The sequence below is a fragment of the Piliocolobus tephrosceles genome, chromosome 13, assembly GCF_002776525.5.
Source record: "Piliocolobus tephrosceles isolate RC106 chromosome 13, ASM277652v3, whole genome shotgun sequence".
Classification (NCBI taxonomy): domain Eukaryota; kingdom Metazoa; phylum Chordata; class Mammalia; order Primates; family Cercopithecidae; genus Piliocolobus; species Piliocolobus tephrosceles.
The window spans coordinates 34,054,414-34,078,072 of record NC_045446.1 but is presented as its reverse complement, the minus strand read 5'-3'; the positions used below and the strand labels follow the sequence as shown (position 1 = coordinate 34,078,072).

The window sequence follows — 23,659 nt, the reverse complement described above, 5'->3', positions numbered from 1 at the left end:
TTATATAGTTTATATAAATATGAATGTTATTAATATATTACTGTTTTATATTTAATATATTACTATATATATATAATATATAGTTTATATAAATATGAATATTTTATATTTAATATATTATATATTTTATATGAATATGAATGTTATATTAAATATAAATATATATTTTATATAAATATAAATATTTTATATTAAATATAAATATATATTCATATTAAATATATTTTATAGTATATATTATATATTTTATATATATAAATATATTCATTATATAAATACATATTAAATAATATTTACATACATATTTTATATTTTATATATACATAAATACATGCATATGTATAATATATAAAATATATATATCTTTCCTCAAGTGATACTCCCATCTCAGCTTCTCCAGTAGCTAGGACTACATTTGTGAATTACCATGCCCAATTCATTTCACATAGTATGCTCAATATTCCAGGTGTTTCTAGTGATAGCATAATTTTGCAGAAGCAGAAATCCAAATATAATTGTTAAAACCTAAATTAAAAACTGAATTGTGTTCTTTAATCTTAAAATTCATATTCAAAGACACAGAAAAAGGGGGGCCTCTTTATACTTAACAGCAAAGCTTGTTGAAGATGTTCTCTCAAGTAGCTGTCAGCATCTCTTAACTTTCCACTCTTTAACTGGGTATATTCTGGTTTCTACCATCACCCACATCACTGAAACAGGTCTTATCACACCATCTATAACTATTTTATTACTACAGCTATGGAACATATTTAGTTTTTTATTTTCCTTCTAGTTCATTTTAGTCTGAGCTGGAAGATAAGAGGGTTTTCCTTACTTGACTTTCTACACCTGTGCTATCCACTCTGGTAGCCACTAGGCACATGCGGCTACTGAATATTTGAAGTGTAGCTAGACCAAATTGGGAGGCGCCGGAGGTGTAAAACACACACCAGGTTTCCAAGACATAATATGAATAAAAGAATGTGACGTACCTCATTAGTTTTTATGTTAATTACATGTTATAATGATAATTCTTAATTATTGGGTTAAACAAGCTATATCTCTAAAATCAATTTCATCTGCTTCTGTTTAGCTTTTTGTATCACTACAAGAAAACTTACAATAGCTTATGTGACTCACGTTATATTTCTAGTGGCCAGTACTGCTCTACAACAACCTCTTGCACCGACAGAGCCCTGCTTTAAACTTTCCTTTCTTGGCTTGTAGGTCTCTGTTCTTCCCTAGTTTTCTTGCTACCTCGCTGTCTGCTCCTTTTCAGACTTCCCTTCTGCGATCTAAATCTGTTGTTCTAAAATTGTACTGTGCTGCAAAATCACCTGGGTTTCTTGCCAAAAATGCATATTCTTGGATCTTATCTGATCTGGTAGACTGGCTTGGAGGACCGAGATTCTGATTCAGTAAAATAGAATGAGAGTTCAGAAATTTAGATTAATCCTTAGCCCTATTCTTTCTCATTTTACCCTATTCATTCCATAGGTATCATCTTCCCTATCCCATCCACCTCCAAAGATAGAACTACCACTCACAGACCAACATCTCCCAAATTTCTTATCTTCAGCTGAGATCTCTCTCATATCCTGCCCTCTTCTTCCAACTGCCAGCTGTACATCTTCACTTGGAGGTACACTTGATAAGTTTGAGAAAACTTAGCGTATTCAGCATTTAAATTCTTATCTCTATTCTCCCTAGCCCATTCCTCCCTTTGACTTCCCAGTTATCCAAACTAGAAACCTGAAATAATTCTTTACTTCTTCCTAACCTCTATACCTAATCATATAAAAAACTGACCAATTCTGCTTACTTAACTTCTATCATCTCTGTGCCTTTTAAATGTCCTTCATTTAGGGTTTCTCAATCTTGCCTCTACTGAAATCTTGAGCCAGTTAGTTCTTTGTTGTTGGGGGAGGGGGTGTTGTCCTGTGCATTGTTAAATATTTAGCAGTTACCCTGTCCTTTACCCTACTAGATACTAGTAGCACCCTTTGCTGGTACAACCACAATGCCTCTAGACATTACCAAACCCTGTGGGAGGAGGTGAGTGGGAAGGAATCACATTTCATCCCATAGAGCCACTGCCTCAGCTGGTGGAGGACCGCTTCTTAATCATCTGTATTAGGGCAAGAGTTTCCACCTGGCCCTCTACCCCAGGACTGCACCTCTCTTCTATTCTCTATCCTCCTGAGAGTTTTACAGTTTTCACAGGTTAAAATTCAGCATCTCTAAGAGGGCATAAAAAGGGCATTATTTTTTATCTACGTGCCTTTCCAGCTTTCCACTCTACCCATACTGAAAGGCTTTGCAGTTTCCTTAGAGATGGATGAACGTCATGAGAAGTGTTAACTACAGAGAGTAAGTAAGCTAGTAGCTTGTGAGATAAATGCAAAACCCCTAGCATATTTTAAATATAGAATATGAGTAAGCATGTACTTTGTGAAACATAGGCAAGATTATGTAAAATATATATAGTAAGTTAGTAAACTATAAGACATGCCAAAGTTAAATACAAATACGATGGAATAGAGAGTCACTGATAGCCAAAAAGGGATGGAAAAACTAAGCTATGAGCAATCATGACATCTCTGGGCTATTACCTATGTCACCCCTAAATCAGCCACCCATTGGTCACACCTAGAATAGTCTCATATGTTCTCTGCCCAGGAAATGCAAAAAAAAAAACTTGTATCTGTTCAACAACTTAACCAGTAAGCTCTGCCGTGACCAGGCATACTTCCCTGCTTCTGTCCAATAAAGCAGGTGTGTACCATTGGCCCAAAGCACTTTCCACCTGTGAGTCTCCTTGCTGACACCTCATCTCTGGTCCTCATTAAGTATACCATCAGCAGAGAAGGCTGTTGTGGCAGATAGGATATATGCACATTACTTAACCCATGATTCAGGTGATGGTGTCCTTCCACTTGCTTGCACCTTATCCTAACTGTGTCCACTTACCACAACTCTTTCACCTTTTCACTGGATACTGAAATTAAATAGGCTATATTATTTAATAATCTTAATTCGAGCTTTGAGCCTTCTGTTTCATTACCTTTAGGAGAGCTTGCCTCGTTTACTGGGAAGCCACCATTGCATCAAATTAGTTTCCCACATGACAGTTCCATGCAGGCATTAATCTGCTCCCAAAACACTCCTGCTTTAGCACTATCATTTTATTCTGTTTATATCCATGTGTTTCTGTTATGACACTTTTCATACCACACTGTGATTAACTGTTTATTCCTCTCTCACTAGTTTGTGAGCTCCTTGGAAGCAGAAATACATTTTATTCTTTTTGTCTAACCATTACTTAACAAAGTGCCAAACACAAAGTAAACAGTAAAAGAATTATAGAATGCAACCTCCTGCAGACACAGTTGAAGAAATTACCCATTGTTTTTTTCCTTTCTGTCATTCCCTAGTTCTAGGCATCAATCGCCTGCCTAGTCGGGGAGCAGTATGAAAGTGGTGGGACCATAGACTCACTGCAGAAAACAGCTTACAGTAATGCAGAGAATCACTAGCAAGTTTGGGCCTTGGTGGAGCTTGTCTTATTTGCCTGTTCACTGTGGGGTTTCAAACAATAGTTTTTGTTTCTCTGCTATCCCAACCTTAAAATAATTAAAAAGCCAAGAATCTTTAAGAGACATTCAGTTCTCTGGGATTCTAGATAATAAAACCCACTGTAAAAATTAATGAGCACCTATACTGTGACAGACAATAAGGATGCAAGAAAAATGCCATTTCCGTTCTGAGAAAATTTACAAGCATCTTCCTGGAGCCTACATTTTACTCAAAGTAATAGCTATTTTTATAGCTTACAATAAAAGATGCATTTTGGAATATATTTCGCTTGAATGAAATAGAACGTAAGACCTTAAACAATGGGTCCATTCTTCAGATCCTTTTAACACACAACCTCCTTCAGAGGTCGGGGTATTTGCGTGCAAAAGTTTACCATCACGCACAGGTGTGGAGATTTACAAATACAATCCAATTTAGTGGAAACTGTGTCTTGTAAGAGATGGCTCCCAGGGACCTCCCAAATCCCTAACCTCTCGGAGGACTGCAAAAGAGAGCATCTGAAGCAACTCTTGCCTTGCCTTGAATCATTTGCCACTTCACTCTGCCCCGCCCCTTCCGTCCCCGGAGGCAGCCAGATTCGTGTCCTCTCTAGGCTTCTCCCGGACGTCTCTTTGTGGTGGCGTTGAGCTCCTCTAGCCTGCGCTTGCCGTCCTCTCAGTGGTAGCGCGGGGCCTGGCTGGGAAGCGGGCGGTCGAGTGTGTCCTGCGTGGAGGCGGATCCTGCCCGAAGCCGGGCGGAGGAGAGCTAAAGCTAAGGTGGAAGGGGAGTGGGGGAGGCCCTGGGGAGGAGCGGGAGAGGCCCTGGGGAGGAGCGGGAGAGTGGAGACGGGCCCCTGAGTGGTGAGGGAGCCCGGCGGCGTCACGGGGGAACCCGGGGAGAGGGGGAAGAGGAGGCCCGCACACGTGAGGGGGATTTCCAGCAGCTGGCCGAGGCCTCTCACCCCTAGATCAATCCCTACTCCGTAGTTCATCTGTGACGCAACGCCTTGGGCCAAAGCCCAGAACAGGTTCTGCTGCCTCTGACCTCTCCGAGGGTCGTCGCGTGTCCAGTAGGCCCAGGACCTTCAAAGCTACGATTTTGACTTGAACTACTTAGGATTGTATTGTGGCCTTGAACCCCGTAGACAGCCTGTATCTCTGCTGTTTTTGTTTTTAATTTTTCAAATCAGAATCTTCTCAACCCTGGCCCTTTGAAGCCAAAGACTAATGTTTATTTTTCCATCCCGGTACCATGAACTTGGTAGGTGCCCATTGGACGGATCTGGTGGTTTTAGTAATTTGTAAGTAGCCGTGAACTAAGGACGAAATGTATGTGGCCTCTTACAGGGTTGGGGTGGGAATCATTGCAGGGTTTGGGGGCACTCTGTTAGGCATGATAACAAAAGCTGTAGGCTTGAGTTTCTTCATCTGTCAATGAGAATGATAGTACTTTCCTCAGGGAGGCTATGAAGGTTCCTGAGATGATATTTGCCCTAAGCGCTGTACCTGGCATGTCCTGACTACCACACTTGAAGCAAATCTTTTCAACGATGTTATAGACTATATTTTTGTTTTAAAACTTTACCTTTCTTATTGTGCCTAGATCTTCTTAAGGATTGAGACTCTCCTCTTGGCCTTTGGGCCCTTTGATTAATGCCAATTGTCATGTTATAGGTAATCAGTATTTGAAGATGACAGGCCCAAAAAGTTCACAGTTGGAAGATGCGTAACTTTTGTAGGTGTATGTGCCCTTAACTAAAGCTACTGATTTGGGGCGTAGGGGTAGATTAAATTACATTTTTGTTAAACAAGAGATAATCTGGGAAGATGCTTTATAAGTTGCGAGACCCTATGCCAAAAACAAAGCCTTTAATTTTTTTCATAAAACATTTCATGAAACTTTGTTTTCTGTTTTTCGTAAAAGAGACATCAGTTACAAAACGAAGTAAATTTTTTCTTTTGTTAAATTTCCTCTAAATCTTACTTTCCCACTAATAGGGAGACTGGTAACAAACTAAAAAACTATGTTAAGGTGAATTAACATATTGGAACGGATATTTCTGCATCTCCTCCACAAATTTAGGAAGAAAAAGTGAGTTCCGTGATTAATCCTCAATTCCCTCTGCTGTTGTTTTGGTAGTGTCTGTTTTGCCGTTTTGGTAGTGGTGGTGGGGGTGTTCTGCATTAACACCCCGAAACCCCTGTGATAATGTCCTAGACCTTGCTTTATTAGGAAGTCTTGCAAGCATCATGGCCACGTATGATTTTTCTCAGCTTCCTCAACCTAGTCTACCTTCCTCACCGTTTTTTAATGGGTAGCAAGAGATAATGCTTAAGAACTCTTTAAAACTACTGATGTTTTAAAGTAAAGCTGGTTAATTCCCTGAGCCGGCAGCGTTCAAATTGTATGAAGAACAAATACTTTTGTTTACTACCTAAGGTAGTAGGAGAGGTCTAATCACTGTATTCTACATTTATTTCATTCTCTTTTGATTCTTAGGTAGTGCTACAAAAATATTAAATGTTAATCTTAGAATCACAAAACATGCTGCATTTAGGCACTAAAGTAAAGTGATATCAATCCTAAGGCAGGAGAAAGTCTTAATTTTCTCCTATGCAGAATTTTTAAGACAATGTCAAATAAGAAATCTGGACTTAGGAGAGACTTTATTCAAAAGGGTTATTGCAAGAGGAGAAAAGGGACTTTTGCAATGGGTAAAACCAAAAGATCTGCAAGAGTCTCCAAGGAGTGAACCGTGCTGGAAAGTTTTGGTTTGAGGAAGTAGGATATAAGGGTGGCTTGATCTGGTGGTAGATCTGAGAGTGTTACTCCCTGGCTCTGGCTGAGAGTTGTCCAAAGTTCAGGAACCTGGGGGAAGGAGAGAAACTAAAGTTTAACAAGTATTTTGTTCCACTTGATCTGTAGGGCCATGCAGCTCAGCAAATTATTCATAAATTCATAATTGAAGCAAAAAAATGGGAATTTGGAGGGTCTTTCTCTTGCCCGGTCATAGGTAAACAAGGGGGGATCCTTGACTCTTACCTAAATCAAGGGTGGGAAGATTTTTAAAATTATGGCTAGTAAAGAACGAGCGCAGGGCTCAAGCAAAATTCAACTTGTCAAGAAGTGTTTTTATTGTTTGACATTGAAAAGTATTGAAAACCTGGATTTATACTATGGTGATCTAAGACTGGGGTTTTTGTTATTGGTTTGCTTGTTATCCTATAAGAAGCTGGATTTCTTTCTTCTTCCATGAGGAGTACTAGGTTGTATACTGACCAAAGTGATTGACTGGAGCAAATTAATCTTTTCTTGCATTAAAAGATTATTAAAATAGGAACTGGTAAGATGCTATAACCAATTTAAATGACAATTAAAAGTAGACATGTTTATAGAGCAGAAATACTGAAATAAATGTGCAAGTGAAGGCAAAATTGGCTGCTTCCGCAGTGAGACAGAAGTCCATTGAACCTTCACCAGATAGAATTTACAAGAATACAGACAATTATTTTGCCTTGCTGTTGGTTAGCTACAGTTGACAGTTGTAAAATAACTCCAAGTTGCTTAAAGAATCAGACTTCCCGTATAATCAGAATCTGAAAACCTGAAAGGCTGTGCTCTCAACAGTGCAGTTTTCTATTGAAGCAGATGTTTTTCTCTGTCCTTAGTTTATCGAGTTTAAATCTCTTCTCCTAGAGTTAGACTTCCTGTAAGGCAAATATGTATCTGTGTTTTTCTTTATTCTTTTTTGCTATCTTCTATAAAATACAGAAGATATCAAAACATTTTAAGTTTAATTTTTTTAAATTGAATTATCTAGAGCAGTACATAGCAAACTGTAATGTGCTTACACATCACCTGGGCATCTTTTTGAAATGCAGATCCTGATTCATTGGGTCTGGAGCTGTTACTGAGATTCTGTATTTCTACTGAGGTCTCAGCTGATGCCAGTGCTGATTCAGGGGCAGTAAATAGTAAAGCATTTCCAGGGGCCAGATAAATCATCGTTATGGAAGAACGTAACAGTGTACTGTAGGTGAAAGGAACAATATGAAGTTGCTGGACTGTCATTTGACGAAAATAAAATATAAATTGTAGGCCACATTGCCACAACACAGACCAAAATGAGCAAAAACAGTTGCTAGGAAACAGACCCAAATGCAGAACTTTAGCTTATAGGAGGAGGACAGAAAGAGCTGGAAATGGGAACACTGAGAAATATAACAGAGGAGGAACAACCAGAGGATGTAATTTTTAGAATGCAGACTAACCACTTATGATCAGTGTCTGAAATTTAGTGTTCCTTGAGCTAGCTGGACTTGGACTCTTTGACAGTATGTGAACAGACTGCCTAATCGTAGATCAGAAAGCTAACCTATGGAAGACTTTAAAACTGCCGTAACCAGGTGTGTGTACTTTTACTCAAGTGAGTGGGATTAGTTTGCTGCTGAGTTTTTAATCTGTGTAAAATTTAGTTTTTATCACAGTTGACAATGTCTTTTATCAGATAGGATATTTTAATTTTGAAATGAGCTGGTCCTGTAAAGAAGTAATTCATTGTCTGAAATTCAAATCTAACAGGGCATCCTGCATTTTTTATTTGCCAAATCTGGTGACCCCATTTTCTGCATCCAGTAAGTAGAGATCTTTCTTTGGTGCCAGCTCAATGTCCTGCCTGTTACTAAGAAAAAACTTAACTTCCTGTAGACAGATTACAGGACCACCTACTCAGAAGGCTGATAGGTGAGAGAATCACTTGAGGCCAGGAATTTCAGAAATAGGTATTCAACTTCACTGACGCAAGTTACAGAGTCTGTTCCATTAGTTTCCTTTAATCATGATGAACTCTGGTGAATTGTGTAGTAATTTAGCCACGAATAAAGGAAACTAATGGAACAGAGACTCCCCAATAAGTAAGGAAAAGAATTTTTTTACCTAAAATTTAAATTAATAAATAGAGTAAATGAAATTAACCTTAAGGGTAAAAATGTATTATTACTATGGACAGATAAGGTTTCTAAAGTTTTTGGTTTCCTAAATCCAAGATTATTTAATTCTAAAGTTTTAGTTTCCTAAATCCAAGATTATTTAATAAAAGATTATTAAAATAGGAACTGGTAAGATGCTGTAACCAATTTAAATGACAATTAAAAGTAGACATGTTTATAGAGCAGAAATATTGAAGCTTTTCCTATCAAATATGAGCTTTTCCTATCAAAGTTATAGAGCTTTTCCTATCAAATATGGCCAGAGTAGCCCAAGTTTTGAATACTAGGAAATAGCTTTATGGCAAAAAATTCCGTTATAGGTCTGTGGCTAAAAACTGGTAATGGTTACCTACAAATAAAAATCTGTGGTATTAACAAAATATTAAGCATTATTTTTTATACAGTGCTGAGGGATAATTGTTCTAGTTTCCCTTGTATTAATAAACGTCAGAGCCAGATTGTGTCCCTTATTTGCTAAGATACATTGCCACATAGTTCGTTGTTTTGTAACTTTACCTCGAGTTTCCATTTTCTCCTCAACCCAATTATCTGTTTGAAGAAAAAAATTTTCTTTCTTTTTTTTTTTTTTTTTTGAGACAAGAGTCTCGCTTTGTCGCCCAGGCTGGAGTCCAGTGACGCAATCTTGACTTACCGCAACCTCCACCTCCTGGGTTCAAGCAATTCTCATGCCTCAGCCTCCCATGTAGCTGCACTACCACACCTGTTATTTTGTATTTTTAGTAGAGGCTAACACTCAACTGTGTTAGCCAGTCTAGTCGAGAACTCCTGGCCTCAAGTGATCCACCCACGTCGGCCTCCCGAAGTGCTGGGATTACAAGCATGAGCCACAATGCCTGGCTAGAAAAAAATGTTCTAATTATTACTGTGATAGAAGCCATTTTATCCGATTTGATTAGGACCTATATTAGTTCATTTTAAAAGCTAACTAAAACAGAATAAATGAATATAAATATACTCTGTTTTTACCAGCTTTAAAACTTTTTTTCAGTTAAAATGTTCAGTAGCATTTTTTAACACTTTAAAGTGTATTTTATTTTTTAACTTTCTAAATATAGTATTTTGACCTAAAGCACAGACATTTATTCACCGTTTTTTGTTACCTGAGGCCAGGGTCTTTTATTTTCATATGATTTTGCTGATTATTTTCTCTGCAGAAACCACATCAAAAAATGTTTAAGATTTCTCTCCAGTGTTTTTTTTTTTTTTTTTTAATTTGGCAAAGCTTAAAAACACTTGTAAAATTGCCGAATCCTAGATTTCACGGGACCTCACTACCACTCAGATTTCAGTGGTTCACATCTTTTCTCAACAGCAGTTTTTTTCCTAATGAGTTGCATCTTTTCTTGAGAATTCAACTTAGTTTTTTTAATTTGCTTTGAAAATATTTATGAAAAATTTCAAATAGAAAGTATGGACAGTAGTGAAGCACTTATGTACACGTCACCAAACCTTATTTTCTGTAAATCTTTTTGGGGAAAAAATGTTTTTTCCCCTCAGAAGTATCCACAAATGTGATATATGTTACTCTCATGTATATTTTAGTATATATTCATGTTTCATCTGTGAATATTATATACTATCTTTTAAATTTTACCCTACTGATGATACTATATAACCTTTACAACTTTTTTCACTTAAGATTGTCTTTGAGATTTATTCATGTTGATACATGTAATTCATGTAGTTTATTCATTTTAACCATTGTGTGGGAGTCCCTTGTGTGAGTAACAATTTCACATCCTTTACAATTAGGTTATTTGTCATCTTTCACTGCCAAAGGCAGTGAATGCTGAAAGTTTTCGTATATAAGTTGTGCTCGTATTGGAGATATTTTTCTCTAGCTGACACCCAGAACTGAAAAGAGGTCAGTCCCAAGGTACATGCTTCCTCAGTTTTACAAGAAACTGCAGAAAACGTTCTAAAGCAGTTACATTCCTACCAAAGTTGTTATAAGGAGCATGTAAGAGTTGGACACATCCTAACCAGATATCAGATTTTTAAATTGATTTCAAGCAAATGTTTAAGAAATGATATTTAATTTGCATTTTCCTAGGAACTATGAGGGAAACAGTTTGTATGCATGTATTGGCTGTTCTCTTTCTCTGTGAATTGCCTAAGTATATTTGTTTAGTTTTCCAATGGACTCTGTCATTTTCTAATTGATTTTTAGAAGTGAGGGGTTACTCGAATATTTACAGTAATAATCCTAACACTCAAGTGTCATTTTTTTCTCCCTTAGTTATACAGAAATGTGTAAATTTTACATACAATCAAATGTATCCATCTTTTTATTTTTTGTGGTACCTGCTTGCTTGTTTGAATAATTCTTCCCTACTCCCATGTCAGAAAACCTTCTTTATTTTCTCATAAAAATGTTTAGTTTTTCTTTTCATGTTTAATTCTTTAATCCACCTGTAATTGATTTTTGTTTGTGCAGAAGAGATCTAATCCTTTTTCCATATGGTTAACTGGTTAAAGTCCCTTCTTCATTAGTGTGTGATACCCATTGATTAATAGTACCACATGTCATATACCAAGCCCTCTTCTACTCATGGATCTGTTTGTTTATACTATACCAATACCATAGTTTTAATTAGAATAGGTTTATAGTAAATCAATATGTTACTGTATTTTCCTTCAAGATTACCTTGGCTTTCTTAGACCTTTACTCTTTGATATAGACCAGCTTGCTAAATTCCAATGGGGTGGGAGTAGAATATCTGATAGAACTTTGATTGGAATAGAACTGAATTTACAGATGTATTCCTGGATAACTGACAAATTTTTTATAATGAGGCACTCCATGATATATAGCTGCATTTATTTAGGGTACCTTTTTTGTCTTTCAGTTTGATGATTTTCTCCATGAAGGACTTGTTATATATTTTTTGTAAGAGTCACATATTTTGTAAGATACAGTGTTTTTTGGTTTCTAGCATCCCTGGTGAATTCTCTTATTAGTTCTAAGAGTTCGTTAAACCTCTTGTATTTCTGATGTATCTTTGGATAATATTTCTTATTTCCTCCTTTTTGATTCTTATGTAGTCTTAAATATAATCTTTAATTGCAGGTGTTCTCGTGAAGTTCTGACTTTTCAGGGAATGCTTCTGTTTGATTATTAAATGTCTATTATAGGACTTTGGTAAATACCTTTTTTATTCCTTATTTTCTTTTAGACAGGTGTTGAATTTTATCAAATGCATTTTCAGTTTCCTAGATAAACTTGCAGCACAAATTTGATTCTCTTTAATATTTTCTCTAGGGTGATCAGCCCATGACCTAGATCTCTAGACAAAATAAAACAGGGAAAATTTGATAGAATCAAGAATGATGGATCCATGTTCAGTTGGAGTCCAGCTTCGTACTACAAATGAGTGCCATAAAACCTACTATACTCGTCACACAGGTTTCAAGACTTTGCAAGAATTGTCATCAAATGATATGCTTTTACTTCAACTTAGAACTGGAATGACACTTTCTGGGAACAATACAATTTGCTTTCATCATGTAAAAATTTACATTGACAGATTTGAAGATTTACAGAAGTCATGTTGTGACCCATTTAACATACACAAAAAATTAGCCAAAAAAAATTTGCATGTAATTGACTTAGATGATGCCACTTTTCTGAGTGCAAAATTCGGAAGACAGCTTGTACCTGGTTGGAAGCTTTGTCCAAAATGCACACAGATAATCAATGGAAGTGTGGATGTTGATACTGAAGACCGCCAGAAAAGGAAACCTGAGTCAGATGTATGTATAATAGTCATTTTTTTCTATGTGAATTCTACCATGTAGGATTTTGCTTAGCTATAAGAAAATCATATGTACAGTATTACTATATTTGTTAGGATACAGTGAATTAAAAGGAGGGGGTGAAAGTGGATGATGTTTCTAAATATTATTCACATACACTGAAGGTCAAGATTGGGGGATAAAGAAAGTAGGCTTGGGAAAGGAATAATAGAATATGCCTGAGACTCCAAGCTACAACTTTTAGTACAAAGACTTTAGGAGTGGGTTTTAGAACATTCTGGCCAAGCCAAAATTTAGTTTCTTTTCTGATACCAAAGTGACTACATGGGACATAGCAAACAGCAAGGGTCTTTGAAGCAGGATGAATTTGCCTTTATATGAAGGACTTAGAAATCACCGCTTTAAAAGGAACATTAGAGAGATGACTTATAGTAATTGTTTTTTATTTCATTCTTTCTCCTTTGACACTATCCCATTCTTGAGTTTTTTAAATGCTTGTGAGTTTTCTTTGCTTCTAGCTCTGAATTCCTACTTGGTATGGTCAAGGCTAATTTTAGGACTCGTTGTGGTAAAAAAATAATAATAAATTTTTACATTGTAAAATATTAAATATTTTTCCTGTATTCCTTATTGACATGCCTACATGCATATTTAACCGTATCAGAACAACTTAAGATTTCGTAAAGCTATCTTTTGTGTAGGACAAGCATGCCAAGAAGCACTTCTCATAATTTTTACTTGTAATTATTTCATAATTCTTACCTCTGGAATATTTTTCTCCTTTTTATTAAACCAAGTTAAAAGATAGTTGAAATTTGAAATTATACTATTTTCCTGTTGTTCTCTTCTGAGAGGAACATCTTGAGGGCCCAATTTATCTGCAGTTCATACTAGATACTTGCTGATGATGTCATTGTAGATGTCTTCACCTTATCTATTCAATGTTCTTGTAGAATGTATCAGCTGCAGCTCTTTCCTCCCCAAATAACAAACATAAACCCTTAAACAACAAGAAATCCTTAAGGACCCAGGATTGTTAGGAAATCAGTTATGTGCCACTGGATTATACAGCAGTTTTTGTGCCTTCTCGCCATGTTGGCAGCAGCCATTAGCGGTTTTCACAATGCCTTCCTCCTCTGCTCCTAATATACCAGAGACTAAAATCAAATAATGGAAATGTTACTAATACATTAACCAATACACTTTGAATATGATCTAGGGCCGTGTAAACTTTCTTGCTCTTAGGCTCTAAAACCTAAGTGCAAGAAAACCTTGTTTTCTTTTTTGTGTGTTCCAGACTGCCTTCCAGGTTAGGAAGTCATCTGGTTTAACATTAAATGAAATGTTATTGTCTGATGTCTAGATTTGAGTTGATAATTTGTTTACCTTTCTTCAGGGAAGAACAGCTAAAGCTTTGAGGTCACTACAATTTACAAATCCAGGAAGACAAACTGAATTTGCTCCGGAAACTGGTAAAAGAGAAAAAAGAAGGCTTACAAAAAATGCAACCGCTGGTTCAGACAGGTAGGCTAAGTGTTACTGAAGACATGTTAACTTGCTGCTTCACATCTGCTTTGTTCCCCTCTTTTTCTCTTAAATTTTGAATTTTCTGGGTTCATATTTTAAATTGGATGATACGGAATTGGTAAAAACCTATGAAGGCCTTTGTTTTTATTCATATAAAATTAAGGTATCCCTTTCAACTCCAAAAATTTGTTTCTAAGAAGGTAGCAGTGAACTGAAGCAAATCGTTTTGGCATGAGAGTTAAAATAATTACAATTAAAGTAATTCACTTATTTGAAAAGCATTGTTGTATATATACGGACATACCTCCTTTTATTGGTGCTTCACTTTATTCTCTACAAGGTGCTATTTTTTTTTTTTTTTTTTTTTTTTTACAAATTGAAAGTTTGTAGCAACTCTATGGTAAGCAAGTCTATTGGTGTCATTTTTCTAACAGCATGTACTCCCTATCTCACTCGCATTTTGGTAATTATTGCAATATTTACAACTTTTTCATTACTATATCTGTTATGACGATCTTTGATGTTACTATTATAATTGTTTTGAGTCACTAGGAACCACACCAATGCAAGGTGGTGAACTTAGTCGATAAATGCTGTGGGTGTTCTTACTGCTCCACCTACTGGCTGTTCTCTAGACTCTTTCCCTCTCCTCAGGTGTCTCTATTCCCTGAGAAACAAATATATTGAAATCTGTCCAACTAATAACCCTACAGTGGCCTCTAAGTGTTCAAGTGAAAGGAAGAGTCAAGTCTCTCATTTTACAAAAAAAGCTAGAAATGATTAAGCTTGGGAGGAAGGCACATCAAAAGCTGAAACAGGCCAAAACCTGGGCCTCTTGTGCTAAACAGCCAAGTTGTGAATGCAAAGAAAAAGTTCAGGAAGGACATTTAAAAGTACTATTCCATTGAACACAAATGATAAGAAAGCAAAACAGCCTTTTTGCTAATATGGAGAAACTTTAAATGGTCTGGATAGAAGATCAAACCAGCTACAACACATTCCCTTAAGCAAAAGCCTAATCCAAAGCAAGGTTCTAACCCTCTTCAATTTTCCAAAGGCTGAGAGAAGTGAGGAAGCTTCAGAAGAAAAGTTTGAAGCTAACAGGGGTTGGTTTATGAGGGTAAGGAAAGAAGCAATCTCCATAACATAAAAGTGCAAGGTGAAGCAGCAAGTTATTGATGAAGGTGGCTATACTACCCAACAGATTTTCAATGTAGACAAGCAGCCTTCTTTTTTCTTTTTTTTTTTTTCTTGAGATGGAGGCTTGCTCTGTCACCCAGGCTAGAGTGCAGTGGCGCAATCTCAACTCACTGCAACCTCCACCTGCCATGTTCAAGCGATTCTCCTGCCTCAGCCTCTCGGGTAGCTGGAACTACAGGCACGTGCCACCACGGCCAGCTAATTTTTTGTATTTTTAGTAGAGACGGGGTTTCACTGTGTTAGCCAGGATGGTCTTGATCTCCTAACCTTGTGATCTGCCCACCTCAGCCTCCCAAAGTGCTGGGATTTCAGATGTGAGCCACCGCGCCTGGCCAACAAACAGCCTTCTAATGGAAGAAGATACCATCTTTCATAGCTAGAGAGGGGAAGTCTATACCTGGCTTCAAATCTTCAAAGGACAGGCTGTCTTAGTAGGGATTAATGCAGCTGGTGACTTTTAAGTCGAAGCCAATTATTTACCTCTTCAAAATCCTAGGGTCCTAATGATGCTAAATGTACTCTACCTGTCCTGTATAAGTGGGACGAAGCCTGGATGACAGCATATCTGTTTACAGCATTGTTCACTGAATATTTTTAGCCCACTTCAGAGACTTCCTGCCTAGGTAAAAGGATTCCTTTCAAAATATTGCTACTCATTGACAATGTACTTGATCACTCAGGAGCTCTGATGGAGATGTCCCAGGAGATAAATGTTTCATGCCTGCTAACACAACACTCATTCTGCAGCCCATGGATCAAGGGGTATTTGACTTTCAAGTCTTGTTATTTAAGAAATAACGTTTTGTGAGGCCAGAGCTGCCATAGACAGTGAGTGATTCCTCTGATGGATTTGGGCAAAGTAAATTGAACACCTTCTGGAAAGGATTCACCATTCCAAGAGTTTGGAAGAAGATTCCAATCCTCATGGATGACTTTGAGGGGTTCAAGACTTCAGTGGAGAAAGTAATTGCAGACGTGGTAGAAATACCAAGAGGACTAGAATTAGAAGCAGAGCCTGGAGATGTGACTGAGATATTGCAATCTTGTGTTAAAACTTGAATGGAATGGATGAGGAGTTTCTTCTTAGAGATGAACAAAGAATGTGATTTATTGAGGTGGAATCTACTGGTGAGGATGCTGTTAACATTACTGAAATGACAAAGGATTTAGATTATATAAACTTAGTAGAATAAGCAGAGGCAGAATTTGAGAGGATGACTCCAATTTTGACCATTCCGCTGTAGGTAAAATGCTATCAAACACCATCGCATGCTACAGAGAAATCTTTTGTAAAAGACGAGTCCACTGATGCAGCAAACTTCACTGTAGTCTTACTTTAAGAAATGGCTACAGCTACCCCAGCCTTCAGCAACCACCACCCTGATCAGTCAGCTTTTCTCTTTGGGGCAAGATCCTCCACCAGCAAAAAAAACTACAACTCACTGAAAGCTCAGATGATTGTTAGCATTTTTTAGCAATAGAGTATTTTTAAATTAAGGTACGTACATTTTTTTTGCTTAGATATAAGGCTGTTGCACACTTAATAGACTATAGTGTAAGCTTAACTTTTATATGCACTGGAAAAGAAAAAAATATATATGTGTGTGACTCACTTTATTGGCGGTGGTCTGGAACCAAAACTGCAATACTTCCAAAGTGTGCCTGTAATCCATATATCTCTGTTCTATGGGTAGCAGCTAAAAGGTAATTACATTTTATGAGTATGTGAGGTTTTTATTTTTTACATGTCTGAAATAGAAATGCAGTTCTGTATAGTCAACAGAATGAATGGGAGAACTAGATTGTTTAGAATATGACTCTTTAAAACAAATGTTAGTATAATCATTCAGAATTATTTTTAAGTTCAGTCAACATTTCTATATATGCCATCTATTCCATCTGTTAAAGTTTACCATTGAGTCATTCGAATATTTTTAGGCTAGATTTACTAGAGTCCATTAAAGAACCAGAAACATTAATTGTAGTATAAAAATCTATAGAGATGGTATACTATAATAAAAATAAGACTATGTTGATAAAACAGTGAAGAAGTTGGTAGCTAATAAAATGAACCACTATTAACCTGTCATTCTTTTTTGTTTGTTTAAAGTAAAGGGAAAATTATACTTATTTTTTGGACAAAGCTCCTGTTCATTCCTTTGCTGAAGTGACTTTTTAATGGACTTCAAGAAGCATATTCAGACTTTCTGGATTTGTCTCAACACTCTAGAGTTAGGTCTCCTCTTCTCACATGGAGTTTGTTTACTGCTGACAATAGAATAAACCTTGAGTCAGATAAATTATAGATCATTTTGGCATGACCTCATCTCAAAATATTTTATCTCCTTTTTTTTTTTTTACTATATTTTCAATTCAGTAATCAAAAATAACATATTTATGAGGTATAATTCCTTGTGTTTTATTTTACAGACAAGTGATACCAGCAAAGAGTAAGGTCTATGATAGCCAAGGTCTCCTAATTTTTAGTGGGATGGATCTCTGTGACTGCCTTGATGAAGATTGCTTAGGATGTTTCTATGCTTGTCCTGCCTGTGGTTCTACCAAGTGTGGAGCTGAATGCCGCTGTGACCGCAAGTGGCTGTATGAGCAAATTGAAATTGAAGGAGGAGAAATAATTCATAATAAACATGCTGGATAATCTGTGGTACCAAACTATGGGGCCTTTAAAGGTCATTATTTCTAAAATTCTGTTACTTGAAGATACATTTTAAGCTTGATTGTCATATGACAAAGATTTTAAAACCACCTCAGTGTGCCCTAATTTTTCATCTTGGGTGCTTTAAGATTCACTATTTGATATAAATTCAGATAGGCTGTTTTTCAGCCTATTAAGCCTGTCTGGATCAATATTAACAAGTAGGGTGTAGACAGTCCTCTATTTGCATGTTTCCCATGGGCACAAATTTCAGTGACCTAGATTTCGTTTAAACACCAGTTTCCTTACCGGGAAGGAAAGGAAACTGGTAAGGAAACTGTTGTTAAAATCTAGGTTAAAATTTTAGTTAGCACAGTATAACTCTTGAGTAATTACATGAAGTACAAACTTCTCTGCTAGTTCTTCAGTCTACAAATTGCTATGTAAATAACAGATATACTTCATGACTAATGACCAGTCACGTTGACTACTTTCAGATTCTTCCAGTGGTTTGCCCCTGTATATCTGTTATTCAGTTCACTTACAGCAGGGCACGTAGTTATGCTGTCTCTTTGTCATCCACTTGACATTTTATAGAAGTGAACACTCAAAAGAATTGGCCAACAAAGATGAAAGCTCAGCAAAGCAATGAAAAATGATAACACTGGAAGTGAAATTTTAAACATAAATGAATTTGTAGAAGAAGTCACTGACCATGGGAATATTGTTCTTGCTGCTGTGCATTCATAGGAGCTTAATGAAGGCAAACTTATCAACACAAAAATAAAAGTGATTGCAATAAAGACAAATATGTCCCAGAGGAAGTGATGGTTAAAAAAAAAAAAAAAAAAACTTTACATTAAAGGATATTTAATGTGAATATAGAAATATTTCACAACATTGAAAGCACAAGCAATAAAAGGGTGGAAGCTGGCCCAAACTTAAAAGAAGTATGAGTTTGCCATGAGCATAAAAGATGCTTACTCAGTATCATAAGTTACTTGCCAGAAAAAAAGGCAAGCCCTATTCAAACTACTTCGTTTTTACAATGAAATAAAACACTTTAGTTCTATTTCTAATGTTTTAAATTACAGTGTACTAAATATTTTTAAACATTTTTGCATTTTTTTCCTACATTTATAACTGATCTTAAGAATTTTTAATATTTTAGCAGAATCTTAAAGGTCATGGAACAGTCATCATTTTCCCCATTGATTATTAAGATTTCAGGGCCATTTTATGGTCCCACAGTACCATGCAAAATGAGAATCGCTTGTAGCTGGGAACAATGCTTGCTTCAGGGAAAACTGATTTTGATAGAACTAACTAGTTGAGTATTAAACTGTTTTGGAAATAACTTATATATCTAAGTGCTGAAATATATTTCTCTTCTCCCCACTTATTCAAATAAATAAAGTTTTAATACTGTAAACCTTTCATTGTCTGCACCATGCACTCGTCAAAATTGTTCTGGGGACAAAAACTTTATGTATAAAGCATGAATATACACACAGTACTTAAACAGATACTATATTTATGGTATTAAAATTTGGGGGGTGGTTGATTAGAATTATAAAAAGACTTCTTAGGGAGTGATGATGGAAAAGAGAAACACTGGTTAATACAGAGTATAAATAAATTTTTTGGAAATTGATTGCATCTTGATGTTGGAATTTGCTTGGATGCTGTTTGGAGGATGGGGGAATGGTATCATCTCTTTGCTTTTGTTTGTTTGTTTATTTATTTTTGAGACAGTGTCTCACTCTCTTGCCCAGGCTAGGGTGCAGTGGCTCAATCTCAGCTTGCTGCATCCTCCGCCTCCTGGGTTCAAGTGATTCTCCTGCTTCAGCCTCCCAGGTAGCTGGGACTACAGGCACGTGCCACCATGCCCAGCTAATTTTTTGCATTTTTAGTAGAGACGGGGTTTCCCTATATTAGCCAGGATGGTCTCAATCTCCTGACCTTGTGATCTGCCTGCCTCGGTTGTTGCACTTTTTTAAAGACAGCTGTCATTTTGTCTAAAAGCTTTTTGTCACGTGGGACATTGCCACTAATTAGGTTTTGGGTTTTTTTTTTTTTTTTCACTCTAAATACAGTCCTTCAGTTTAATCAAAAGTGCTCTTAGCAGTTTGAAAGATTTTGTAGCCATTAAAACTCAGTTTATGCAGCCAGTTTGACCATTAAAGGGTTTGATTTTTAATTTGTTTGCTTTTAAAATGACTGGTTTTTGAGGGAATGGCATTTTCAGCCTTGGAATTGCATGTTTTTAAGATTTAATTGTTCACTCACCTGTTCACTCACTTGTTACCAGAAGTACATACAGTTAACTTGTCAGTTCCTTGATCTGTGTTTTACCTGAGCACTGGCAAAAAGAATATTTCAGCTTTATTCACTTAAGTCAGATGCTAGATTACTTTTCTCTGAATTAAGGAAATATTTTGTTATTGAGGATATAAACACTCCAGTTTTATCTGAACATTAGGATCATTAGATCTTAATTGTTTCTACCATCTTTTAGTTTTTCTAAGTATGACAGTGCTTAGGCTTTTCATAGGGACAAATTAAAATCTTAGGTTTTTTACTTAGGAATATTTTTGATGGAATGAATGACTTTAATATTGCCATATTGCAGCATTTTTAGAACAGACCTGTAATTTTTCAAAGACTAAAGGAAAATATTCTTGAACAATTTTGCTAATATTTGTTCATCATGCCCATTTAGGGAAGCAAACTTTTAATGAGCATACAAAATGTTTACAGAGAAAGGTATATCTGATTTACAGTAAGCTTTAATAAAGCTGTGTTTTGGAAAAATTAATAAGCCCACTTACTATTTTGTAATATAAAATTACAGAAATACAGAATATAATGAAATCATCTAGAACTTCTTTATATTGTGCATAAATATTCCAAGTGACTATATACTTTAGAATTATATTAATCTAAACAGCAAAGTTTCATAAACAATTTCTGTTGTGTGTAGATCCCAGTAGAGAAGTTAGGTCACAAATGGTCTCACACAATGTTGATGACAAATATTAAGGTAGAAATGCATGTATATATTTGAATAAAATGTCATCTCATGATCTTTTTTTTAATATGGAAATAGCTGTTTACATTGTAACATCATATGTAGGATTCTTCTCTTTTTAAAATACTATGTTTAGTTCTATATAACAGGCTGTTCTGCAATCTGACAGTCTATCCTAAAACTGCCTCCCTGGCGTTATTTCAAGCAAGTAATTTTTAGCAAGTGAATTTTGAAATATCCATAAATATGCATAGTGATTTATTAGTAAAAAAATAATTTTAGTGAGTTCTATCATGGTCTTAACTTTTTGGAAGCTAAAGACCCCTGTGAGAAGGTGATGAAAGCTATGAACTAACTTCCCAGAAAAATAACTGCATTCATGTCCTCACAAATATCCATGTTCAGAATTCCTGAACATGTATTAGAGTACCTGGGTAGTATGAAATATTCTGTAAACCATTTTATTTTTTCAGTTGAGTATGGCTAAAGTGTCAGTTGGTTTGTTAAATAGTGTTGTGGGTGGTTGTTTTCAAGAAAAAACCAGAAGAGCTCAGTCTTTGAGAAGAGCTATGACTGCCCTGAAAAATCAGATCCCACTGGCCTCATATACCCCTTCCACCTCCAAAAGGTGATTACACATTGAGTCACAATGTAGAAAACTGATGTCTTATCTGGACTGGATTTTGGTAGAGGTTTTCTACCTCCATGATGGTTTGCCCTGCTTATAGCTTAACATTCTTGTGCAAAATTCAGGACACTGCCTTAGTTTTTGCTGACATCTGGTATCTTCGTGAAGAAAACTGCCCTCAGCTATTACTACCTTCCCTTAATCTCTTAACTTATAAATTTAACTGTGAACATGTAATTACATAATAGCCTGCTGAAGTGGATGTTTTTCAAAATCAAATGGTTTCTCTATCATTCTTAGGTCTTGCCCAACAGCAGTCAACCATATTGGGTGTTAATTTTCAAGAATGTGAGTGAGGATACAGAAATATACACAGGCAATTCTGAGTCTCTCTTAACTTATTTTTATAAAGTGGAGGTACTTGAGAAGTAATGCTCTTATCTAATTTTTTAAAATCACGAAACACTACTGAACACTTAGTTCAAAAGGTAATAGACTTCAGCAAAGTATATGTCCCAATGTGTATAGTTGTGAGGATTTACTAATCTTGTCAAGATAATTTAACTTTTAGAAAAATACAGGAAATTTACTAGATAAAGCAGATTATTAATTGGGATAGCAATAAAACACCTTCAAATACACAGGGTATTTAAATTTGGAAGTATTACAGTTCTGTGAAATGCCACAACTAAAATGTGATTTTTTTCTCCTTGAAACTACAAGGGAATGATTTCTTGGTTAAACATCCAGTGATTAGAAACTGCATTTCATGTCATTACAAGCAAACAAACGTTTTATATTTTAAAGAGTTGCTGGCCAGGTACAGTGGCTCACACCTGTAATCCCAGCACTTTGGCAGGCCGAGGCGGGCAGATATGAGGTCAGGAGTTAGAGACCAGCCTGGTCAACATAGTGAAACCCCATCTCTACTAAAAATACAAAAATTAGCTGGGCATGGTGGCGTACACCTGTAGTCCCGGCTACTCAGGAGGCTGAGGCATGAGAATAGCTTGAACCCAGGAGGCGGAGGTTGTGGTGAGCCAAGATCGCGCCACCGCACTCCATCCTGGACATAGAGCAAGACTCCGTCTGAAAAAAAAAGTTACCATAATGTCCCTATCCTGTGGTTTTGAAATAACAGACTTATTAAAACTAATGTTTGCAGGGCCGGGCGCGGTGGCTCAAGCCTGTAATCCCAGCACTTTGGTAGGCCGAGACGGGCGGATCACAAGGTCAGGAGATCAAGACCATCCTGGCTAACCCAGTGAAACCCCGTCTCTACTTAAAAATACAAAAAAAAAAAAAAAAAAAAAAAACTAGCCGTGCGAGGTGGCGGGCGCCTGTAGTCCCAGCTACTCGGGAGGCTGAGGCAGGAGAAAGGCGTAAACCCGGGAGGAGGAGCTTGCAGTGAGCTGAGATCCGGCCACTGCACTCCAGCCTGGGCGACAGAGCAAGACTCCGTCTCAAAAAAAAAAAAAAACAAAAACTAATGTTTGCAAACATGGCTAAACTTAACAGATTGGCTAAATTTCCCTTTGTTAACAAGCAGTCAGTTATGCTGAAGAATTTGAAAATTGCAAATTAAATTGCTTTTTGTTATATTCTGGCACCCCAAATTTATTATTTGGGCTTGAAGGTAGTGTAATAGTTATATTGAAAATTAAACTGGTTATTTTGTCACATAAAGTAACCAATAGTAGCAGTACTGGTACCATGTAAATGGAGACTACAAGATTCTGGATGAAATACAAATTGAATTTTGACATTAAGAGAGGTATTTGGGATTGCTTAGTGAATTGTGGTATATTGAGGATTTTTAGAAATGCCAGCAAGCATCTAGCCATTTATGACTTACTGAATGAGACTATGCAAAGAAAATTTCTGCATAAAATACAGGCCCTACAGTTTGGTGTATGAAAATAAATGTATTATTCCAGAATAGCTCATGACATCTCTAAATTGGACGATAGACTTTCCTATAGAAAATGTTGAAACATTTTCTAATTTTTTTAGTAAAAGTTTCCAACTCATCCCCAAAAACTATTATTGAAAAAACATGCTAATTTTCTTCCTTGTATCTTTTTATGTCAAAGAACTACACATAGATTTTAGGGTCAGCGCTCAACTACAAATTCTTGGCAAACCAAGCCTCATACTGTGTGACATACCAACGACCCATGTTGAGAGGCTCCTTACACCTCTTGATTGATGATGGATGGATGGAAGGATGGATGGATGGATGGATGGATGGATGGATGGATGGATGGATGGATGGA

General features: G+C 36.4%; 1 protein-coding gene across 2 annotated transcripts; it reads left to right on the top strand.

Annotated features, from left to right (window-relative positions):
- Nucleotides 1–4,200: 4,200 nt before the first annotated feature.
- On the top strand, nt 4,201–19,383 carry ARL14EP (ADP ribosylation factor like GTPase 14 effector protein). Of its 2 annotated transcripts, XM_023230367.3 has the most exons (5): nt 4,264–4,352; nt 11,656–11,727; nt 11,848–12,338; nt 13,738–13,865; nt 17,499–17,741. In XM_023230367.3, the coding sequence occupies exons 3-5, from the start codon at nt 11,913–11,915 to the stop codon at nt 17,725–17,727; spliced, it is 783 nt and encodes a 260-aa protein (XP_023086135.1). In that variant the 5' UTR covers nt 4,264–4,352; nt 11,656–11,727; nt 11,848–11,912; the 3' UTR covers nt 17,728–17,741. The 2 variants fall into 2 exon arrangements, with proteins under 2 accessions (XP_023086134.1, XP_023086135.1); XM_023230366.3 differs by lacking the exon at nt 11,656–11,727 and having other exon boundaries at nt 4,201–4,352; nt 17,499–19,383.
- Nucleotides 19,384–23,659: the final 4,276 nt, after the last annotated feature.

What these genes read in the sequence shown, in the direction of transcription:
- ARL14EP (XM_023230366.3), top strand. Translation starts at nt 11,913, where the DNA reads ATGATGGATCCATGTTCAGTTGGAGTCCAGCTTCGTACTACAAATGAG. An exon ending in AAAGGAAACCTGAGTCAGAT is followed by an intron (nt 12,339 to 13,737) that starts GTATGTATAATA and finishes ACCTTTCTTCAG; the next exon opens with GGAAGAACAGCTAAAGCTTT. An exon ending in GCAACCGCTGGTTCAGACAG is followed by an intron (nt 13,866 to 17,498) that starts GTAGGCTAAGTG and finishes TTTATTTTACAG; the next exon opens with ACAAGTGATACCAGCAAAGA.